Source organism: Poecilia reticulata, linkage group LG3 (assembly GCF_000633615.1).
Source record: "Poecilia reticulata strain Guanapo linkage group LG3, Guppy_female_1.0+MT, whole genome shotgun sequence".
Lineage (NCBI taxonomy): Eukaryota > Metazoa > Chordata > Actinopteri > Cyprinodontiformes > Poeciliidae > Poecilia > Poecilia reticulata.
In genome coordinates, this window is record NC_024333.1 from 20988917 (window position 1) to 21014207 (window position 25291).

The 25291-nt window shown below is 37.5% G+C and overlaps 1 protein-coding gene across 2 annotated transcripts in view; it reads left to right on the forward strand.

The window, feature by feature from the left end:
* The first annotated feature begins 3306 nt into the window (after positions 1–3306).
* The window catches only part of nfatc3a (nuclear factor of activated T cells 3a), a 67602-nt gene continuing 45617 nt past the window's right edge, over positions 3307–25291 (forward strand). The window contains exon 1 of one of the 2 annotated variants that reach the window (XM_008405476.2): positions 3307–3920. In XM_008405476.2, the coding sequence (XP_008403698.1) occupies positions 3830–3920 (91 nt within the window). In that variant the 5' untranslated portion in view covers positions 3307–3829. Of the gene's footprint in view, positions 3921–11012; positions 11434–25291 lie in introns of those variants that run through there. The other variant, XM_008405477.2, reaches the window with a different exon arrangement.

Here is a 25291-nt window from a genome sequence, read left to right on the forward strand (position 1 = left end):
CGGGGCGATCATTAAGATCAAACAAGTCATTGATCTGTTACAGCTGGAGTGAACGGCAGCCTTTATGTGTGTATGCATAAAAGTTTATAACTATGTTTATCAGTGTTGCATAAACCTTTGGTAAAACATTACACACTTGTTTGACAAAGAAAGGTCTTGATCATCCACTGAGAATCATGTGCACGTGTGTAACYACACACATGTGTTTCTAAAGAGTGCGTACTTGCTATAAGTGATTAGTTGGGACTATAGCAGCAGGAAATAACTGTTCAGTAACATAAATGCTGTCAGTCAAGATGACAATCAAAGCTAGAAACCCATTRGAGCCTAAAACTGCGTCACCTTCTGTGTTGTTTACCCAATAAAGGTAAACTTCAGGAGATTGATGAGCTAGAAGAGGTACAGAGGTTAAAGGGAGTGGAACATCTAACCTACGGACAATTTTACTGTTGCTTTGTTCTTGCCGCACTTGTACCCTTTCCTTTTGTCAAGTAGGAAACAATTAGTAATGTCTGGTGATAGCTGACATGCATTATTTACTGCTTGAATATGCAATCTGAGAGCTATATATAGTCAAAAGCAAGTGTGCYATTGCACAACGGCATGACGATGACATCATCCCACTCAATTCAACTAAGCCACGCAGTGTGTGGCAATAAATAGGTACATAAACTTGCTTTTTCAGTTAGGTAAAGTATAAGATTGAGGGCACATGGGATAAGAAAAATGTTCAAAGGGGCAAATTTATCATATTTTTGGATGTGCATTTATTTTTATGTTAATCTGTGCTGGTTTTGTGGTGAAAGTGGGACATCTTCTTTGAGGCTTCTTTAGAAGAAACAGTGACTCCCACAGTGTCCATGTTTTAGTAAGTGGACTTCTCGTCAGATACCAGAAAATAAAATAAAAAAAGTGATAATTTCATTGCTGTTGTTGTTTTTAATAAATCCAAATACAGCCCATTCTATTTTTTGGCAGTTAAAAAAAAAACATTCAAGATTTTATTTGTCTTTTCAAATAACAAAAAACAAACTAACAATAAAATAATACCAAAAAAAAAAACAGATGCAAAAAGAAACTAGAATTGGACCATTTGTGCATACTGTCAGTGCAGRACACACTTTTGCTTTGGTGCATCTCCAAAGTGTTGCATTGGGTGCCACGCCCAAGGGTGATAATCATTTTGGGAATTCACCTTATTTTTGGAGTTTCATCCATTTTGTAYGCAACTTTGTTGCGATCCAGGCCGATCTCGAAGACATTTCCTACTCAATTTATCATCCCGCATTTTTATTACCCTTTTGTTGTCCTAAGTCTTCAGATTGTAGCCCTCTGTTTACAATTAAAACAAACTGTATTTCATTTATTMATTTTTTGTAAACATTAAAAAAGCATTAAATTGTTTACAAATAAGATTTTTACCCCTCATCTTGATCAATCTTGTCCCATAGAATCACAAGTATTTGCAATCGTCAGAAGAAACTGTTAAAGCTTAAATATGAAAATGGCAGGTGCCGGGACAAAGTGGTACACACTGGGTGATGAAAAGTTTTTCTATTGATACAAAATGGTAAGGGAGGAAATAGAAATGTGTGAATAGGAAAGAAGACTATAAATTGCCCTAAAAAAAAAACTAAAACTCTCATCCCCGCCATAAATGGTCAGTGATGTCATGGAGGATGCAAAAATATTACTATTATTTCTACCTGACTTTTTCTGCACAAAATGGTGCTGTCTACTGCGGAAGGTTGTAACCACCAGAGGTTTTCACAAGAAGATTTAAAGCATTAAATAATATTTTTTATAGCCAAATGCATGGAAATAATATATATTATTATTACAGTTCTTTCAATTAATTTTCCCATTATCTGTCTTTTTCATTTGTCACTTGCCTCAAGTAGGAAACTGAACCAAAATTGAATATTAACATCATCTCTGAACTGATGTATAATTGAAACGATTCATATGTAAGATTTGGACATATTTTAGCATTGAAGTTCATTTTTCATGGAAAACTTCAGTACAACAACAAAACAAGCTCACGTGCCATAGTTTAAGGTCAGAACTTGTTTTTTAAAATAGGATTTTCCTCATTAGAAACCAGTAACCCAGTAACCAAAGGTTTGGTCATTTGTTGTTTTAATACACAACATATTAAATTTTCTTTTTTCTTTCAATTAAAACAAAAATCAAAAAAGAGAAAGAAAAATCACATGACATTTTTTGTATTTCTTAACAGACACCTAATTCTACGAGACAAGCCATCAAAAAGTCACACTGTAGGAGGCGCTGTTTTGCCCCATGTAGTACATCGTCACCAGAAAACAAATATAGCAGAAAACACAGCAGAAAACAAAAAAATTAAGTAAATGYATCTCTGAAATTTCGCTTAGTCTGAGCGAGTTCCTCTTAAAGAAGAGGACGAAGAACAAAARCAACTTTTCGGCATTGGTATCGCATCTGAGCCCGTCGTTGAAAATGGTCATCCATAGACATGTCTATGACCCTAACTACATAATAGCATTGACGTCATGGTGTTGACTTGTTAGCGCAAGTGGTTGAGTGAAGCGAAGAAGGGGCAAATTTTAATTTCTCTTCGAAAGGTATTTAATATCCATCCATCACCCTGGAAACAGGACAAACAACCATGCACACACACACACACGCTAGGGACAATTTAGACAGACCAATTAACCTAACAGTCATGTTTTTCCACAGAACATGSAGAAGGACCGGGGCCGGGAACCGAACCCAGAACCTTCTTGCKGCAAGGCAACAGCTCTACCAACTGCGTCACTGTGCAGCCCGTATTTAAWATCTTTATTTTAAATATTAATGAAAACCCAAATTAAAGGTTCTGCTCATCCTTTTTTGGCAACAACGTCAAAAAGGAAAAAAAAGGGAAAAAATATAGGACAATATTTCAATGCAATACTTTATATATTGAAACAAAGAAATAGATAGAATTACTACTTGTTTTCTGTTTTTCATCTCATACGAACCTCTTTTTTTTCAAAAAAGTGCTAAAAGGAGCTTAAATTATTTTTGTATTCCAGTTTTCTAGAAAAAGGAAATTGTGATTTATTAAGAAGTYTTATTGACAATCTGATGCGATTAATTTATATTAAGGACGTGTTATTGTATTTTTTTTAAAATAGTATCATTTAGGCAAACCATTTAAACAAAGCTRCATGTTAGGGAATGCTAAAGGTGTATTTGTAATTGTTTACTAATTAAATTGCTTATAAAGGCCGATTAAGCGAGCTCGTGTGCGTGCCCTGTGTTGTGTCTGCTGACGTCAGCGCTGGAACTGCCTTGTCACGCGGGGTTAGTAAAAGTTGGGATCGGAGCTCCAGGGAGAGAGGCAGAGAGAAACAGACAGGAGGGAGAGGGAAGCCGACAATTAACACGGGTATTTCTGCAGCCGTACAGAGAGCGTTAAACAAGAGGAAAACGCGGGTTTATTGTTAAGGTTTGCGGGGAAGACAGAAGAAAGCAGACAAGGAGAGGCAGAGGGGGCAGGCGGCTCTCTCTGAAAGTTCAAGCCAGAATTTCGCTCGTTAACTGCCGGAGGAAGAGACGGAGAGAGAAAGAAAGAGAAGAGCCCTGTGAGCTGTTGTTGCTTTTTTTTTTTTTTTTTTTTTTGGATTTCGATTTTAAAGCGAGAGTGCGCGTGTTAGAGAAAGCTTAGTTAAATGAACAAAAGTCTAAAGTTTTGGCGCCGTGGCAGTCGGTAAATGTTGTGACATTTTCGGACGGCGCAAATTGCTCCTAGCGGTCGTCGACGGTCGAGTGGTGGAGGGGGTGAGAACCCGAGCTGTCAAACCCGATGACTACTGCAAACTGCCCCGGGAATGAGGAGCTGGACTTCAGACTGATTTTCGGAGAGGACGGGCAGCAGCAGCCTTTAGGCCCCGCAGGTCAGTGCGTTTTCACTCTACACACACACACACTCACACTCAACACTGTGTGTTTGTAAGTGTGGGTAGTAAAGTTAGGGCTCAATATGTTCCATCATAACTTGTACATCAGTTTGTTGCGCGAGCTTTTCCCGGCAACTTTTGCTTGCAGTAACAAAACAGAAAATAACCAGTCTGAGCGCCATACTGATAATTTATAATGTGCACATTATTAAGTCATTTTATCTGACACTGTAAGACACGTCCACACTCCAGCTGTCATTAGCTTGCTATGCTAAGTTCACGTGTTAGCAAAAAATACAAGATATTGCCACTCAATGACAAAGTTGAGAGTTTTAGCTGTTACAGACCTGTTGGTTGCAAAGGCTTTAATGCAAAGTGGTGGCGGGGAAAGCGTGGGAGGCATAACCCCTCTAACAGTCAAAAACATGCGCCTACCCCCACATTGCACATTAATTGATCAGCTTATATTCTTCTTTAATAAATGTTGGTGCTTAAAAAAGTTTCTTAAAAAACTCGACTAGTTTTTCTAAGACTGCTTTATGTACGCTGGATATTGATATCCACACACAATGGGGAAACTGCTAAGTAAATCTTTATAAAGTGATCAATTTGAAATAACTGATTATTGGATAGCATGTTTGCATAATTTAATGTCTTATTCAGAAAACAAAAGCCTAACGGAAAGATTATATTGTGCTCATTGTAGGCGTTTGTTGACTCTGCAAGGGGGTTACAAAAATTATAATAACAATAAAAAAAGCAACCCTTTTGGCATTATGTTCAGTTTTATTTTGAATTGTCATCTTTTGGCCATCCGGCTCTTGTCCTAATCTAACATCTTGCTGAACTTAAAGTCATCGGCTGTGTTTTAGTTTGGTTGATGTGGCATATGTGAGGTATGCCTGAGCGGGAACAGCCTGAATGTCATTGTACCACATTTCTGCTTGGTAAGAGAGGCTCTTGTTGTCAAAACTTTTATTACCTTATTTACAAAATAAGTCAGGGCGAGAGCAGAAATGGAGTTGCAGTGTTTTAAAAACAGTTGTGACTGGAACGGATAACTGCATGTGTGGTTTTCATGTATTTAAGACATTTCCATTGTATTTTTAATGGCAAAGAGAATTTGTTTACATTTCCCAAAACTGTTAAATGTTCCTTAGTATGTGTAACTGCAAAGATCTAGAAGAGTTCAAAGAATATCTATGAACGACTTCAAGGAGAGCAAATTGTGCAGCATTGCATTTATACGTTGGAACTTGCAGAGTGTTAGCAGATTGCATCTTTCCCACCTTGAAACAAAATGACGTAGCTTCAGTGAAAACCCATTATTAAAAAAAAGGAGTCTGATAAAAACTGCAGTTCTGTTTTGATTTCTTTTAATCAAAACGTCACATTAGTAAATCCGAACGATATCATAAATATGGGCCGATATGASATTCTAACAGTACGATTACCTTGAGTAACTACATCACATATAAACTGCACTAACACAAAAATGTATAGCATAAACTCATTACTCTGAATTCAATACAAAAATATTCATGCTCCTGCTAAATAAAAATATAGCAYATCAGCTATTAACAAATATGTTCTAAATATTGTAACATTTTTGTTTTGGCATTTTGTCTATGATCGGCAGACTTGAGCAAAAACTATAGTATGAAGGAGATGTAACCTTTTAGAGTGATGGGGGGGTGGCCTCTCTCAGTTGTCAAAACATTAGAAATATCTGGATAACTTTTTTGTGARCATGAGAATAGTGTTGTAGCCAGTGCACAGCAACATGTAGGGGAGGGGTAGCACTGCATTTTTTTAATACTACACAACCACACTTAAAATAAAATGTTGTACTCTTTCTGGCGTCTTAGAAGAAGTACTTTAAACCGTAGGAATGATTTCATGTAATTCTCTGTGGTTTTCAAACAGTAACATACTGCACATCTTATACTTTGGTACCGTTAAGCGGTCTGCGTTTTGTTTCATAATGAGAATGGAAGTAATGAGGAGGCGCACAACATTATTCTATGACCAGTATGAGTTTGAAACATTCTTGTGCCWCTTAATACATCTTTTTATATTTATTATTTCTCCTCTTTGGACTACTAGAACTTTATTTGGAAATAATTATATTTTATCAATAGAGTTTGTTGGCTCCACTGTTGGCTCCATCACCACATACTTTCTGTTAAGATTGCTTCCCGAATCTTTGAGTGCTTTGCATATATTGTGTGCTGTTTAACCATAACACCAAACATGTACGTAAAATAATACTAGTTGTTCTAAACTGTTCAAATTTAAAAGAAAAACTATAAATTAAGCATATTGCTCTGGCAATTCAGTGGATCTCTATTCAAAATTCTTCTTTACTTTTGATTTTGGCCCCCGCAGCTCACAAAGCTACTGCAAATGTAGAAAAACAATACAATGTTATTCCTAAAATGCCTCCAAGCTTTGCATACCAGGTATTGTCAATTATTATAATTGTATCCAATAAATCCTCAGATTTTTTTATATTATTATTATCAAAAACCATTGCAAAGTCAGAATGCAGAAAAAAATATAAACAGAAAATAATAAATTTTTCCATTTTAAGTTGAATTGATGCCACTTAAAACTTATAATGACGATTTCAATTATGATCAAAATAATTGCAAACTTAAATGCATGGCATTTAAAGTTGTGTACATGTAACCAGGTTACACGTACACAAATCAAAGCTCTCTGCACGTCTTTCATTTATCATATATACATTTTAATCCCTGTCTTTCTCTTTATGATGGTAGACACGCATCATAAAGTGTGTCCAACCCCCTTTAGGACAAAATCTGGACAGGGTGTTGCTCATTGTGACTCTCTTATAGTTTTGGTTTCCTACTTTTCGTACAGTGATTGCACTACAATCCACAAAGAAGTTGTCCTTGTTATCGTCAACTTTGACCCCCTTTCTGCATTCATACCTTTCCAAACAGAATGGTCAGGGCACAATGGAGGCAAAACATTGTGCCTGTCAATGTACATTGTGGAAAGCCTGTGATGGCAAGCTTGTCTCAGATGTCACAAGTGTACCATGCTAAAAAAGATGCTTTGGGTTTAAATCTAAATAAAGGTGAAACTGTCCCTTAAAGGGGAACCTACAAGGTAAATTTCTCCTGATATAGGTTGTTTCTACCCAGTTTAATCATTTTGGAGGCCAAGGTTGTATAGGTGATGGAAATATTTTACAGATTAATCATTATTTAAAGTAAACTAGCAACTTAGAAATTATAGTCAAACATCTCTGTTAGTTATTGAACGTTTCAGAGATCTACTGTGAAAGAAWTCACACATGGACAGAAAAATGAGGATATTGGATGATTTTYCTAGCCAGCAACACTTGAGATACACGTTTATATTAAATTACACTTGAAGATTTGTCTCAGAATTACTATAAATTGTTTAGCTAAAGTTTGACGTTAATTATTCTTGAAACAGTTTTTTTTTTATTTTATGCAAAATTGTATGACTACATAGAAATATGTGTCATGATTGAAATCAAGATGACACCATAATTGTGAGTCAAATGTCAAGTATTTTATTTTAACATATTTTCAAGAGTAATGCCAAAACAAATGCAAAAAAAGACTTGTGTGCGTGCGTATGCGAGTTATGGAGACAATTTCATACCCAGCATATGTTAATAATGGCAGACAAACACAAGAGAAGAGGTTCCTCAATTGTAGGATATCTTCAAATTATGAAAATACAAGAAAGACTCAAAACAATACGGAAACGTGTACTTTCAGATGACTATTTAAAAAACTATCCTGAGTCAGATGAGCACGGAGTTGCGGTGCAGTGGGAAAGATGATTAAAAGTGACTGATGATGATGTTTGCAGCTTATTTGCTTTAATTTATCGGGGAAAGATTCTTGATTGACTTCTAAGAACATACTTATTATATGCAACCCACTGTTGAACTCGTGTTAGGTTAYTTATCAGCAATAAGCTCAAACTTCATTTATTTCATCTGTGGTTTGAAACAAATGGAACAAGTGAATTTCCTGCCATAGCCTTTTCATTAAACTTGGATCAAGTAAAATAACTCCAAGGGTTTGGCTTTTGCAGTCTTAAATCAACTTTTCCTCTTGATTTAAAAAAAAAAAAAAAAAATGAAGTTTGAATTGGCATTGGGACGAGGAGGAAAAACTTCATTTRGAATATGCATTGGAATAAAACCTCTGCTATGCAAGTGGTTTTCGTCTGGTTTTGACTGTATTGCTCCGCCAAAAGTGGGAGTCGAGTGAGGGTGGGGGTGTCTGTCTGAATTAATAACTGGATAACCCGAGAGCAGTAATGGGGAATTGCTCATTTCTGACTTAATCTCCTCCTGTGAAGGTAAATCTCATTTTCATAACAAATGGGGGGGGAGGGGAAAATCTCATGAGAATAACTGAAGTTTCTATTTCCTTGAGTCACTCGTTGTTAAAGTCTTCACAACTTTTATTCAGTATACTTTCCAAAGAAGCATTTCCCTTTCTTAATTTTTAGTAGTCTGTTTTATGAATCTTGTTTTTTTTTTAATACTCAGCCTAAGCTTGTTGTCAACCCAGTGTCTTCCTACGCATATCTAGGAATGTACTGAAGCTCATTGCGATGTTAGAGTACTGTACACCACAATTGTCTGTTTATCTTTTATGTTTTCTTCTTTGTCTGCTTGCATGCGTGTCTCGCTCTGCGTTTTCTTATTGTTCAGGAAACGRCTTGTTCTTTGAGGTGAAATATTCCACTCTTCAATTCACRGGCACTGGGCAWACCTACTGTAAGGGATTTCCCCTGATATTTTAAGGCGAAATTAAAGAACRATTTTGCCAATTTCATTCATCATTACTCTTCTTTTTTTTCTTTTCTTTTCTTTTGCTAGTTCTGTAACGCTGCCCTGCAAAGATCTTACAAAAACAGAAGTCACCGTCATTTTTAAGAWAGTCAGCACAAAATGTCTGAATATACTAAATCTGTTACCGACTGGCTTCAATGATCATTTGTTGTGCTTATATATATTTTTTTGTTTGATAAGTTTGGTGTTGTAAAACATGATAGTTTCTTTGCTGTATTTCTTATAAAATTTCACAAAGCAGGTTTCAGTTTAGTCGATGTATTTATAAACATTATTATTTTACCTTTAGTTATACAGGTTAGCCTCACAGATCCACAATTTCATTTTCAAAACTGGTACAGAATACATCACACATGTCATTAAAGTATCCATGTACAATATTYGTATTGCAAAGGACTGTTTGAAGTACAATAATTGTTGTCTCTCTTTACTTATCTTAAATATTCAAACACCATAATTGCATATTGCACTCGGGTTTAAGTGTACTTCCGATTTCGCTGMATTTCACTTTAATAGGTCCTAAAAACATCTCTTTMTTGTATTGAACTAAAATTCACTTTGAATTGGTAATTTATTTAAATTAACTTGTGAACTTAGGAATATGAATCACATCAAGTCATGGGTAGACTAAAGATTGGCTCCCTTATTGTCTTGTTTTGAATGCTAACTTAGTTTTTCAGCCTCTGTCTTTTGGCCACAAACAGTTTTTGAAGAACTGATGACTGTTGAAACAAATAGTGACTCCACATGTGTCTCCTTTGCACAAACAGATGAAACCACTTACCAGGAATTTCATCCATTTATCCAGTCTGAATTAAGGTGAAAGGACTGTGACTAACTAGTCAATCCCAAGGCTAGAAGAGGAACATSTACAACTACAGTAATTATATAGCGCATGTGAACATAGGAGTTCAGAACGGATAAACTTACAAAAATCAATTCTATGATAAACATGTTTTCACGTTGTTTGATATTAACAGCCCATAGAAGTAACATCAAGCATAAACAAATTTTATTTACATTRGAATGTTTTTTGGGGAAAAACAAAGACACTTTATGATTGTATCGTGAACCACATGCTCTTTTTGAAGCATGGTGGTGTGATTATTATGGTCRGTGCTTGTTTTGTTTCGAYAACCTTTAGAAAAATATCAGAACATCTTTCAACAACTTCAATTAGCAATGCAATAAAGACGCAAGAAATTAAAGAATAATGGAAGTATAGCTAGACAAATATTTAGGATTGGAGATCCAACACATTTATACAGTATCTAAATTTCTTTAGGCTAGAGACTGATTAAAAAGAAAATTAGACCACCTGCTGCGATCTTCCTTGATGAATGAAACCACGTGTTGTTAGATATGTGAGTCATTTAGCATATGTGACTAACTATGTAAAAATCAGTGTCAGTTGATGGTTATTCACTTTATAAATTTCTGCTGTCATTGTGAAACAAATTCTTCTGAAAGTGGCGGCACTGTCAACGRATGAGTGATGTTTTTGCTTACAACAAACAACTTCAAAGTTTTGTTCTTTTCCTTTTTATTGTTTTTATTAAGTAATCCAAAGATGCATKTAAATTCACAGAAGATCTGTCTAATTCTTGACTTCAAGCTGTTTTGTTACTGTTGATGTACACTCTGTGTTTTTCTTGAAGAGAGGAAAACATAATTGATTCAGTGCTGAAGTAGACAAACGTGGATAAGGCAGAACAGGATTTTGTGGTGGACTAATTGGGGGTTAGAAATAAAGAAGGGGTGGGCCAGCAGTGCCGCTTATGGGTGACAGGGTAGTAGATCCGGTGTAGAGGTGTCTGGCTTTCTGCCCGATCATACCATGTGGGGTTCAGATGGTAGGGAGGAGTGATACAAGAGGGGGGCACAGCATGTCTAGCTGCTGAGAGAAAGACRGTGTTTTTGTTCTACTTAAGCAGCCTAATCTGTCTTTTTTCAAATTTTATATGTACTTGCTATTGTTGCTGTCATAAGGCAGGAAGTTTTTTTTTTTTTTTTTCCCCCTCCCCGTTTATTGTTCATATGGTAGCAAAAACAGAGTTGCAGACCTGCCACCAGGACGCCTCAGGCTTCTTTCCTCTTACGGCTCTCTCAGGATATGAAAGAAACCACGAGTGACATCAGAGAGGCTGATCTAAGCTAATGAAATATCCAGATGCCAGCAGTCACCAAAACCACTTAGTGACTAGTCAGGTTTGATTTGCAACTGTTATTGAGCTGGGGCTTCTTCTTTTTTTTTTTATACCAGCGCAGTTGTTGCTGTCATGTTTGGATGTAAAGAAATGTCAAGCAGATGATTTTATAACGGTGAAATGTTTAAACTGAGAACAAGTAACGGACAAAGCGCTTTTGCCCTTSTGCCTGTTATTGTCATTGCTCTACTCCTGTGAGCCAAGAGCACGATCCTCCTAGTCCTTGTCGTGGGAAAGACTGAAATTACATCGCTCTCATGGTGGACTATTTTGAGCTCCCAAAGAGAGTGGCAGAGGGCAGGCGGCAGGTTCTAGTGACTACTTTGTACTCGGAGCAGGAGAATCCCTGTTGTCCCAGCAAGTCTGCACTCTTCGCCATTTCACTGTAAGGAGGAGAAGAGTGGAAGTATGCTTTGCGCCACATCGCCAGGTGAGTGTGGCGGTAGTCCTGTATTCTAGCCAAGTGTTGGTTTTATGAACAGGAGTCAGATGAGAGTCTTCTAACAGCTGTTTAGTACAAAACGACACATTCAGAAATGATCAAAAATGTKATCACATTTTCCTGGGTTAGGAGATGACAAGAGAAAACGCTGCCATTTTGTACTGATTATTTTCTTTTTAAATTTCTGATTCTGAAGTTTTTGTTCCTGGATTGAAATACTCTAAACATATTTTTATTCTCTCACTAAAAGTTTGATTTCAAAGGTTTTTATGTTTCCATTGCTTGTTGAGCAAAAACAATTAAGAATTTTATATAGAAAATTTAAATAATTAAAGAAAAGCAAATTGTTTCAATTGTATTGATGAACAAATTTTAATCGAACTCAGGTTTTAACTAAGACTGGAGACAAGTGCTTATGAGCTTACAGTTGTATCAATTTAAATGTAAACATTGGGAGGTCAAAGGTTGGAAAGTATATGGTCGACGTCTAGAGTCAGATCATCATGTGGGTGCCCCCTAACCCCGCAGAAATGAGGGGGTCCCGGCACCCAGCATGATGAATGAGACGTTTGTTTCCTGGGGTGAGGCATGAGTAACTATGCAAGGCATCTGTCTAGTTTAAATTTAGTGTAACTCAAGCTACTGTTGGCTGCGCTGCATCAACATGTCAGAGTTTGTATTACAGCAGAGTGAAATCTGTAAAACTTCTGCATCTACGGATTTTTTTCTTTTTGCGTTCTGCCCTTTTATATAGTGAGGAAATAACATAAATGTTGAAATGACTTCTTTAAACCACAGACTATCTGTGGTTTATTTGCAAAATGGCAACAGAAACAGTCCCAACAGCTATTCTTCTATGTATTTTTTTTTATCAATTTGAAGCTATGGTTTTGTAATGTCTTTCAACAAATTGATGAAACCAGTGTAAACTAGTGTGACTGTCTCATTTCCTCATTTCGAGACCCCTTATGTTCAGTCCACAGTGAGGGTCAACTCAAGTAATGGGAACCAATGTTTTTACACTGTCCAATAAAATCCTACATTTACATCAAAATTTGTGTTGTAGCTGGCAGCACTGTTGTTCCTTTTTTGCTAGTTGAAATGCACCAGAACCGTCAAGGAAAAAGATGTGGAAAAGCTTACAGAGGTTGCAAAACAATCTTTCAAGYTTTGAATATTTCAGAGCATTTCTTGATCTRTCATCCGAAATAGAAAAGTTTGCCAGAACACTAATTCTACCAAGATTTTGCCATCAATTTAAACTGAAGAGAGAAAGACGTCTATTAATCATTGATGCGTCCAAAAGGACAATGCTAACTCTGGAGGAGCTACATGGAAACAAAAGTAGGACAACTATCTGAGCTTCTTCGAGAGCTTGGTAAAATCGACCGGTACCGGTCGATCTACGTTCCCACCCTCATCTATGGTCATGAGCTTTGGGTCATGACCGAAAGAACGAGATCACGGGTACAAGCGGCCGAAATGGGTTTCCTCCGCAGGGTGGCTGGGCTCTCCCTTAGAGATRGGGTGAGAAGCTCGGTCATCCGGGAGGGACTCAGAGTAGAGCCGCTGCTCCTCCACGTCGAGAGGAGCCAGTTGAGGTGGCTCGGGCATCTGGTAAGGATGCCTCCTGGACGCCTCCCTTGTGAGGTGTTCTGGGCACGTCCCACCGGGAGGAGGCCTCGGGGAAGACCCAGGACACGCTGGAGGGATTACATCTCTCGGCTGGCCTGGGAACGCCTTGGGATTCCCCCGGAGGAGCTGGAAGAAGTGGCTGGGGAGAGGGAAGTCTGGGCCTCCCTTCTGAAGCTGCTGCCCCCGCGACCCGACCCCGGATAAGCGGAAGAAAATGGATGGATGGATGGATGGACAACTATCTGTTCAGTCTTCCAACTGTGGGGGATACAGCACATGTGCTGAGGAAGATGAATTCCTCAGATTAGACAATTGTGTAATTTTTTGCCCCATATGCAAGTGTGACCTAAATATGTGGTGAAAAAAAACTAACATTCCTTCTTACTTAGTGAGAAACATTATGGTGGCAGCATTATGCTGTGGGGACACCTTTATTTAGTTGGGACAGGAATTTTGTGCAGAAATGATTGAAGTAAGATGGATAGAGGTAAATAAAGGGCAATCCCAGAAGAAAAGCTATCCACACTTGAATTTAATTTACAGTTAGTGGGTTGAAAACTGATGCTGTCGATCCAGCTTGTGCTGTTTTGCAAAGAAGAATCTGCAAACAKTTTAGTCTCCAGAATACAGCAGAGACATCCCTCAAAACACTTGCAGTGAAAAGGTGGTTCTTAAAATGTATGGGATCAGGAAGACTAGATACTAGTGCATTATACATTTTTTTAGACTTTTGTTTGTTGATGTATAGAGTTTTATTCTCCTTCCTCTTCACAACTATACATACATTTTGTAGACAATTTGCATAAAATCCCATTATGTTGAAGTTTAATGTTGAAGGCATATTGATCCTTTTTTAAGGGACTATACTACTTGAATAATGGGCATTTGAACTCCACAATTCTTGTAACATTTGTGAAATTTAAACTTTTTACATTTCACTATATTTTAAACTAAAGAAAATGCAACTATTGTATGGTCCTAAAAGTTTATGCTTTCACAATAACATTTTAGACATTTTAGTCGGAGCATGAGCACTTTTTAAAATACTTTTCACACTGGAAGTGGGAAACCCATTTTAAACCTGTTGCTTGATCGTGTCAAGCTGAGTCTTGTACACCAGCGGTTTGTTTCATAGGTCAAAAAAAACTTGTCTGAAAATGCATCATCTTTCTCCTCTTTTGCCTCAAGAAATCTTTTGGAGACATTTCTAGAGACTCTCAGGTATCATGTTTAAGGATCAGATCCAGCCTCTAAAGTAGAACGATTTGCAAGTACAGATGATAAATGAAGCTACTTCTGTTGGAGCCGTCTTCTGATTCCAACTCACTGCTGTTGAAGTTAGTTATTTGAATATGGGTTAAGATACACACCATCTTTTTGCAGCTGCTAGGATACTGCCTATAATTTAAAAAATGGCAACTATTGCCCTCTAATAAACATAATAGATTTTGAATGTGTGTTCTCAGATCTCGGTGGACTCATGATCTTTTTTTTTTAGCAGTCTTGCTCTTACTCTTCTCTACATGTCAACAGAGTCAAACTGCTCTCTACTCAGTCTCAAGTAATCATTGACAAGTGCAGCTCCTTGTGAGCCKCCTCCTTGCTGCCGCTCACTCKTCCTCCTAAATGTGATCCCATACCCTCCCTCTGACAATCTAACAGACACACACTGCATTCAAGCTGCAGCTTGAAAAACTAGCTACTTCCCTTGGTCTCCCAGCAACCAGTACCAAACTTGGGTGCAGTGCATACGTGCATGTCSTTCTCCCCTGCTCTGTACTCAACCCCATAATGAACTCAACAGAACCCTTCCAAGGCCCTTTTTAAAGCTTTATTTTTAAGTTTATCATGCTAAATCAATAAAAATGGTAAAATAATAACTTAAGCTTTGAAAAAGAAACTAATAAATCACTCTGAAGTTGTTCTTTTATAGGTTGATAAAGCTGTGGAGCGGATAAAAATAATCTTAAAGGCTATCTTTACTTAGTTATTGTCGTAGAGCTTCCAGTTGTATTTTCTTTGAGTGGAAACTGCAGTCTTCCTGTTTGCGCCATAATTATTTCCTGCTTGTTTTTCTGTCTTTTTTTGGCCTGACTACTGAATGGGAAGTGCTTCTGTTCTGTTGCAGAAATTTTGATGTTTTTTAAATAGGTGTTTGACCTACAGGCTCTGATCGATGCATGAACTTCAGAATATGTGTGCTTTTGCATAAACTGTGATGAAAAAATTAGGCATACTAAAGCGTTTCTCAGTGGCCTGTGGATCAGCTGTAATTACCGTCCTTTCTTTAAGTCACATTATTTTTAACTCTTGTCTCACTTTCCCTCTGATCTGTTTTTCTTCTGACACCTGTGCTCCCTTGCATTCTCTTACACGAAACAAAAGCACTGTTTCTTTGTATGGCGCTCTGCCTTGATCTCTCGCTCTCTTTCTCCCTCTTCCTGATTGACTTTTTCAGGCACGTGCACAGTCAGCTTCAACAGAATGTTTAAATGTCACTCCTGTTGGCAATGGCCTCTGATGTTATGCATGTCCTCGCTGCAGCGACTGTTCTTCAAATGTGCAGATGCTTTCTTCTACTTTTCTACAGACCGATGGAGACATTTAGCACGTCTTTTGGAAAAGTCAGACATTTCCAAGGTGGGCTGTGTGAAGAGTTTATGAACACTCAGTATCTTACCAGCTGTGTATAACTCTCTAAAAATGCTCAGTTTGCAAAGAGGTCGAAGCAAACATGTCCTCATAGTTGGCCTTGACAAAAAGCACTAAAATTTATCTGTGCCACAGTATTTACACAAACTTGTAGGAGAGAGGCAGTGCTGCATTACCCTTTGTTCGGGCAGTAGGAGAAAGTTGTTTTCCAATTTGTATTTAAGTGAAAAGGTTGTTATGGAGTGCAGAGAACCTCAGTTCTCATTGTAAATAACCACACTTTTATGTAAATAGGCATCTAATTAAACATGACAGTGGTTTCAACTATAAATTGCACTGAAGTTGATTAAAAACTACAAAAATCCAAAGCGTAGTCTGGGCCCTGCTTCTGACTAGCTGTTAGGTTTAGCTTCAAGGCAAAATTAAATACTGTTTAGTCCAAACTGAAGACACTCAAAGATGAACAACTCCATGTAAAGTATTGACTGTGGTATCCTCTGTGTGCCTCATAATATGAAATGCAATGGCAGATTTTTTTTTTTTTTTAGATGGCTGAAAGCTGCATCAGTCTCTGTTTTAAACATGTAAAATAATGACTGCTCATAACCTTTCCACAGAACCCCACCTAGAGAAAAACCCTGTAGTATACCTTGAAGAAGAGAACATTATTTGCATCATTCATAAAGCTGGGATTCTAAAAATGTCTTCCTGTTATGCTACACGCAGGAGCACAAGCTCTTTGGTTTATTTTTCTTGCTTTGTGGGTGTCGCGTATTGTGGGGGTGTATTTAACTTGCACCATTGTGCGGTTCATCTTTGAAAACAGACTTACAAAGGTTAGTCACTTTTTTTCTTTTGCGCTCAGAATAAGGTATTTGACACCTTTCCTCATTTCCCCTTTCATTATAAATATAAAGTTGTGTTTTGCCTGAACAAAACTTTGCATTGCAATGTCAAAGATGTGACCACAACTGTTTTTTGTCATTTAGGATTGTAAGATGCATAGTAAAAACCTGAATAGAGAGCTTCTCAGACGATCACATTAATGTTTCTTAGATGGGTTGATCCTGTTCTGCTGAAGGATCTTTATCTGTTGGTAAATATTTGGTTCAGATGGTTACTTGGCGCTCCGTTTATCCCATAATGTTATCACGGCATGAGATTGTTAATTAGGAGCTTAATTTAGCTGCTGGCATATGTTGGCATTGGCTTAGACTGACATTATTAAGTCTCTACTGGCCACTCAGTCTTAAGGCTTGTTATTATAAGCCAAACATACCATTGCAGATTACAACCCCAAAAGGCTCTTCTTCATTTGTCAGATTAATTTTGTGATGTATGGCATTTCTGTTATATATACATGATTCTTTTATGACTGTGAATATGCTTTCTTGCCTTACTTTTAACAGAACGTTTATTCTGCACAGTTTTAATGGTTATTATTATTATATATATTTTTACCTGGGGTCCCAGGCACATTTACATATAGGGATCAGCAATGAGTTTGGCCCAAACCCAACCAACAAGGATTAGAGACACAGGTGTAGGCCAAGCCTTACAATACGTGTGTGCATGTGCGTCACTGGGTCTGTGTTTAGAAATGCAGGGCACCGGCCAGACGCAGAGTTCTTGGAAAACCTTGGGCGATGGAATTAAATTTACCTTTGTGAGCTCTGCCGGTAATCACTGTATCTGTGGAAGCTCAGAGGTATACATCCATAGTAAAAATGTACAATGTTTTTGTTTCCAAAACCAAAAAAAAGTGCTTGTATTTAATTATAAATAATTTCATAGATAAATTAAAGCCTGTACCAGAGTCATGGCAAAACTTTTTATAATTGGTGAAAAGCTTTACCAGTTCAGGGCAGTCTGTTAACTTTTTTTTTTTTTTTGGTGAAACAGTTCTTAGGAGTACACTTACTAAAAAAATAACGCTTTTAGTTTCTAACAGTTTTTTTGGATTATGACATAAAAGAGGGGACGTAGATTTTCTCTGTTACTCAAATCTGTTACTGTAATAATAGTGCAAAAAAATACAATCAGCCTTTTGTCAGGGGCAACACTTGGCAGTGGAACTGAATTGGCCAATTTTCAGGCTGACTGGTGAGGGACATTTAACACACCACAGCAGATAATTCACACTTTCATTTACATGTCTTTGTTGTGGATATTTCTTTTTTTYAATAAGAAAGACCTAAATACAATTTTATAACCAACATGGTTCCAGGGATAAATCGGAGCAATCAGTTTTAGCTGCACATTTTTTCCCCTTTGGTGATAAATGGAAAAAATGGCAAGGACATAAGTTGTACTTTGGGTGCAGACATATTGTTTTGTGGCTAATTGTTTAGAGGGTCATCATCCTAAATCCGTCTGCCTGGCAACAAGCCTCCGTAGTAGTGGTGTGATATGTTGTAGCTCTGCAGAATAATTTGTTTGGGTTTTTAGTCATTTTCCAATTTTAGCTTTTCTACTTTCTAATGTTCTACTGCTTAACATCTAGTTTAATTCATGCTGGTCTACTGTGAACATTTACTGCATTAATGTATACATATTTTTTTGTTTCTTGTATACTTTATCGTTGCAAAATTAGTTTGAATTTATTGAAATATTTTCTGTCTGGCCATGTCTTAAAACCAGATGGTTTTTGTTGTGTTTTTTTTTGGTATCAAGAAACATTGATGGGGGCTGCACAGTGGCGCAGTTGGTAGAGCTGTTGCCTTGCAGCAAGAAGGTTCTGGGTTCGATTCCCGGCCTGGGGTCTTTCTGCATGGAGTTTGCATGTTCTCCCTGTGCATGCGTGGGTTTTCTCCGGGTACTCCGGTTTCCTCCCACAGTCCAAAAACATGACTGTCAGGTTAATTGGCCTCTCTAAATTGTCCCTAGGTGTGAGAGTGTGTGTGCATGGTTGTTTGTCCTGTGTGTCTTTGTGTTGCCCTGCGACAGACTGGCGACCTGTCCAGGGTGACCCTGCCTCTCGCCCGGAACGTTAGCTGGAGATGGGCACCAGCAACCCTCCCGACCCCACTGAGGGACAAGGGTGAAAGAAAATGGATGGATGGATGAAACATTGATGAAAATTTGGTGAATGTTTTTTTGTTATATTTTTTACAGATGTGTATACCTCTAAAAATAGCTTTACATCTGTAAAATTTGTCCTCCATCTTGGATAATTAGATAAGAAAAATAATATAATTGCTATTCAATAAAATATAATTGCCGTCGATGCTGCTTGACATGTAGACAGACTTGAACTTTTGTKAAGTTAAACAAAACGTGTTTTAATTTATTTGTTTGCCAACCATATTACTAAAAACAACCTCTGGGTACTAATAAACTAATAAACTGTCTCAAAACAAAGCAATGCATTATTTATCATATGTTCTGTATAACATATAGCATTTTTACCAGGATTCATGGTGCAAGGATTACTGGGACATTTATTTCTCCGCTCTGTTGACTAGCAGCTCTTGATGAGTGCTGAAAGAGGAGACTGACCAAAACACAAAGCCTTCTGTACATGGGATGTAATCAGAGCCTTTCCTAATCAACCTGCCTGCCCACAAGAAAGGGAACCCTGGCTTGGATTACCACTCTGCTTCAGCACCACATGGTGTTAGGGCAGGTTGGTAACCTGAGACATTAATATGTTAAGAGCAGATGCACATGCATAAGCACACAGAAACAATTATTTGCAAATTGACACAGAAAGAGCTGGACTGTAATTTGGTATACTAAGTCCTGTAGTATCTAAAAGTAGCTCTGGTTTTCAGAATGTTTTTATTATGCAATTTTTTCTATTCTCATTCTTGCTGTGTAGCACTACTCTTTACATAATAGTGTAGAAATGTTTAAAAATATAAGAACCCCCTCTATATTAACTTAAGTTTATGCAACAAAAAAGATGGGGTTAACATATTTATAGACTAATAAAGTGGTCTAAATGTGACAGAGCTTTGGTAAAATATGTAACCCCAAATATTTTAAAACAAGAATATGTAGGGTGTGCTGTGGTGGCGCAGGGGTTAAGCACCACCCATGTATGGAGGCCTTAGTCCTTGACGTAGGTTCGATTCCCGGCCTGGTGACCTTTGCTGCATGTCTTTCCCCATCTCTCATTACCAACTTTCCTGTTAATTAACTATCAAATAAAGGCCACTAGAGCCAATAAAACCTAAAACAAAAAAAAAAACAAAAAAATATATATATATGTATACATTAATGCAGTAAATGTTCACAGTAGACCAGCATGAATCAAAGCAGTAGAACATTAGAAAGTAGAAGAAACATAAAGCAGTAACATTAGCGTAGAAAACAGTGCAGTTGATCTATTAGCCACAAAGATGAGGATCTCTTTTTCAACGTGGTCTCCTTTGTGAGGGCTACAACCAAATCTTTGGATTAGTTCTTTAGTACTACATGGATGTTTATAAGACTGATATGTCTCAGCAGGAGCACTAACTTTAGCTTTAGTGTTTTATTAGTACYCAGAGGTTGAAAAATTCAAAGCAAAAAAGCGATGGCCAGGATTTGTATCCAGGTCCTTCATACTGTAAGACAACAGTGCTCACAAGTGCATCTTCACACAACRGCTTTATACATTTATTTTTAAATGATGACAAAAACTACACATTCAGTAATTAATAGTTCATCTTATTTTGATACAAATCCTTCTTTGTCCTTGTAGTAAACCAGAGTTCGTCAGAATGTAGGCCTGTGTGTCATTACTGGTCACAGCACCCTGACACACTTTGTGTGTGTTGAGAGAATAGAAAGAGGGAGGAAGAGATTATCTTCCAAGTGAGAATCTTCTGGCAGTGTGATGTTCAGCCAGGGACCTGTTGAGCTTTATGTCAAGGAGCTACGGTAAATGCCTCCATCAGCAGCGGATCAGGCTGTTCCCTGTGGTTACAGTGAGAACACAATGGTCTTGGTGGTGTGTCACAAACATCCACCAATCCTTCCTTCACTGAAGCATCTCCCAGTGAGGCGAAACTATTATTAGCTTAGGTACAGCAAAGCCTCTTAGAGATCTTTATTTAACCAGATTGGCTGTCTGATGTATGGACACTTGAGGAGTCTGTGACGCACAGGCCTTTCAGGAGCGTTTGGTTTGCAACACTGTCCATTGATAAGGAAATAGTATTACATGGTCCAGTCTGACCTCCTTTCCTAAGGTGACTTTGGCTCTTACAAGGGGGTTTCCCACCACCCGCCCATTTCCTTACACTGTGCAGTTTTAGGTAGCAACCTAATTTTAACTCTGAGGATGATGAGGGCTGTGAGCCAGGCGGCCTGGTCACCCCTAGTATCACTCCCATCTGTTTACTTATTTGTCTATCTTCATCATCAAGTGGATGAAAAACGTAAACCAGCATGAATTAAAACTAGTGTTTGATGCCTTATATTAATCTAATAGATTTGACAATGACATGAATACCATTTTCAGATTAAGACTTTATTAAAGATTTTCTGTGATGATTTCATGGAAGAATTGCACCAGCTGGCCAATTTATTAGATATTGCTAGTATTGAGTTAGATTCATTTTCTGTTCAGAACTGAAATATTGCTTGGTTGGAGCGTCACACAGTTGCTCCATATTTGTAGCCTGCACATTAATTTTGACCTTTCCATTTGAATCCTGCAACTGAAACTGAGACTTGTTGGACAATGCAACATTTTTCTAAATACTTATATACAAGAGTTAAAGTAGAGCAAACCGAAAAGGTATAAAGACGAGACAGAGCAGCTAAAAATCACAAGTGGGAAGGCAGAGAGAGACAATTAATTAGAACTGCGTGTTAGATAATGTAAGACTCACTGTCGAGCTCAAAAGTAATACACCCACCCTTTCTGTATATAAATCCCTCCATATAATGCACTTTAAGCAGGACTTCCCCCCCACCCCCCCAACTCTCTCCACTTTAAGTAGTAAATTTCAGACTCTGTAGCTACTGTTTGGTTTCTTTATTTTTTCAACAATTTAAAGCTCTTAAAAACATTCTAGTTCCCCTTAAAAAGGAGTAAGTCATTCTACACAGAAGGCATTACTCTGGAGCTGCCTGAAATAACTTGTTCATAACCCAAACTCTTTTCCTTCACTCACCACAAAACATTACTTCTATACTTCCTAATTACTGATTAGTTTTGCAACCCAATGCATCAGGAATGTTTAGTTGCTCTGAGATCTATTACTTGTCACAGTAGGCTAGACCTTTAGTAATGTGTGCCTCAGGGATTTACACAGGGCGTTGTACAGAAGGAAAGCTTGTTCAGAATGAAAAAAAGCACATTTTTACCATGGTTCAACTGAGCTGTAATTACTTCAAGTTTTAGAAGAAACTCTTGTAAAAACAAAACAAATGTCGGTTATTTACAGCAAATAAAGCACACTTTTGTATATTATAAATTCCTCTTGGCAAAATTTGTATGTACATTAAGACAACAGTCAGCCATCATCACCTTTAACTTATCTTTTTTCAGCTGCTTTTCACATTTTTTGCTTTCCCTTTTCTGCTTGTTGTTTCTCTTTTGCTCCCTGTCAGTTAGTCTAGCTGTCATCAGAGGATCCATTACTGTGTCTTGGGACAGACAAACGGGGCCAGTCAGAAACCGAGCAGCTATAAATATGTACAACTTGCCACTCCTGCCGCTGTTGTTGCTACTGAACTAGATRGAGATGTTGGAGAGTACATGCATCCTCTTCAAAATTTCTGAGACTTTTGTTTGCTTTTGTCTAAACTTAAATGTTTTACCTGCATTCGGTCATATTGGCAATAATGTTCTATCTAAAGTGAAAGGAGAAAATAGGTTTGTAAATTTAAGGAATACATAGAAGAGTTGTGTAAGGGTTTCACAACAGTATCCTGTACAGGCCGCATTGTGGTTTTAGCCAAAACCAGATAATTTGTGCATACTCACTTGGCCATTTTTTGTTCTCCAAGGCTCGTTAGTCAATATATTTATCTTTCCTACCTTTAAATAAAATGMCTGTACTTGTCAGCTTTTGATGGCTTAAGAGTGCTCAAGTTAGATGATGCCTTCAGTGTTTTGCTTCTAATAACTCTTCTTTTTGCTGTTGGTGAATGCAAAATTATTTATGATAAGATACCTCATTGTGAAAGTATAATATTGAAGTATTTCTGTGCAATTAACATTTCGCATATGAAAAATGTAGAACATGTGGGGATTACATTCCAGCGGGAGCAGCGAAGCATGACCAGTGAAAGTATATCAATAAACTCTCACTGAATAGTGCCAATGAACACAATGGACTTTTGTCTGTTTCAGTGAGTGTGTCTGTTTATACWCATATATATGCTGCCTGTGCTGGATGACCTTTGGTAAAAATAGCCTCCTAGCGCTAGCTGCGATGACAGCTGACAGCACACATTGTTGTGTGAATTTGTTTCCTGAGAAGTGCTGTTAATCACTTATCCCTCCAGGAGCAATGCGTAGATTAGTGCCTGCAACTGAGAAATACCTTGGCCCCAAGTCTCAGGAAACTTGAGGCAAAATTGTGCAAATAARTTATTGTAAATCTCAGAAACAGAAGTTCAAATGTTGGTGATATGTAAAATGCATTCCAAGTAGGAGAATGACATTGTTTARTGGAATTAATAGATCAGTGGTTTCAAAAAATGTGGTTTACTATTATCCAAGTATAGAGTGGGAAATGATYATGGAAAAACATATTTACTATAGTACTTATAAATAGATAAAAACAGCAATTGTTGTTAAGGTTGCTTGTGTTGCCATTGCTGAGTTCAAATCCGGTTTTTTACCCCAAGTTGCCATTTCATTCTTTTACACTTCCCTTCCGATAAACAAAGGGTTTCCTAACAATGTAATGAAACTTTTACATATATCATTTATTTTTTGTAGCTGGATTTCCACATTCAAAAAAAAAATTGGCGTACAATTTAATTCAGTTTAATACATTTTCCTGTAAACATTACATAACAATTTCCATTAATTTATCTTCTGATCCCTGTTCGGACTAGTTGAATTGTGGAACACGAAAGATTATGCACACCTTTAACCAATTTTACAATAACTTGTTTTTATATGTTTATTGGTGTCACAATACCACATTTCCTTAGACTATGGATAGCCAATAGAAAATTACTTTAAGTAATTTGTTACAAAACATCTCCGTGGTTGGTTTTTGCCACTTGCATACAACTCCATCTTATACTTAGAAAAGTCAGCTATGAAACTACCTAAATTGCTGAGGGGAAAATGATTGGCAGCTGACACCATTGTGTATCAAATCAAATTTGATTTGTATAGCACTTTTCAGCAACAAGGCATCTCAGAGTGCTTTACATCATAAAAATGCAAAAATACAAAGTCATAGAACACAAAGTCAACAATTGAAACATTACATTTTGGCATTGTTACACATTAGATTGTTTCTATTTTATTAACTTTCTGACTGCAAATAAGCAAGTCAATACTTATTTGATCAAAACACCTGTGATTGTTTTAGTCATTAGTGTCTTCCATAAAGAATTAATATTTTGTAGGGATGCTCCGATCAGGCCTTTTGCTGTTGTTTCTGATACAGATCATCCATGAGGCTAATCTCTGCCGATCACTGATTGCCTGGAATGGCTGTTAATTTTTTGCTTTAGGTATAAATGATACTATGTTATCTGCCAAAATGGAAAAATTATCTGGCAATAAATTCACCTAWTTTAGACATAATAGACATATTTTAATACATATCTAAAATCTTCTTTTTTTTAAAGTTACATGCTCCAGCTTTAAGCAGACGTTCGGTGTGAGAGTTCACTGTCTGRTGAAATATTACTACCAGTAGCGCGTAACGGCGGTCCAAGAGCAAGAGCAGAACCAGCGTCTTACCCMGCCAGCTYGAAGACTTGAGTTATTTTTTGGGTTAYTTGTTTYGCTTTCTGACCCTCATCCGGGTGAGTGTTAGTTGTGCGCTGCTTTACCTGCTATCTGGCCGCTCTGGATGTCCTTTTTTCCTGCAATGAGCCTCGATTATAGCCAAACTCCGTCAAGTGYTAGTTTTTTAAATACCGTATTAAMTTCGTTATGTTGACGCATTTTAACTTGTTTCACTCCAGAGGTAATTTTCCGCTGCAACACGCAAACGTCCCCTTTCACACTCAGAGCGTTAAAGTTTCTGACGACAGGATTTGTTGCCACGTGCTTGTGCGGTGTGAAGGRAAGAGGAGATCAGCTGCACAGGCAGCCTGCGAAGTGAGATAAATGTGATCGGTTTTGGTGATCGGCAACAAGAGACGGTGATCGGCAATCACCGATCATACACTTTTTCGTGGAAATCGGCCGATTATGATTGGTGGCTGATTGATCAGCACATCTCTAATATTGTGCAATCTCTTCTTATGCCTTTATAGACAAAACTAAGTTGTTAAATTCCAKGRAATTATTTAAATACAACAAGAACTTTCAGAAAGTGTAAAACATTAGTCTTTCAAATATCAGAGAGGTTACTTGGCATGAAGCTTGAGAAGCAATAACATGTCTAAAATGTGGTGTCTTCAGTATTCCAGTATGGTAATAATC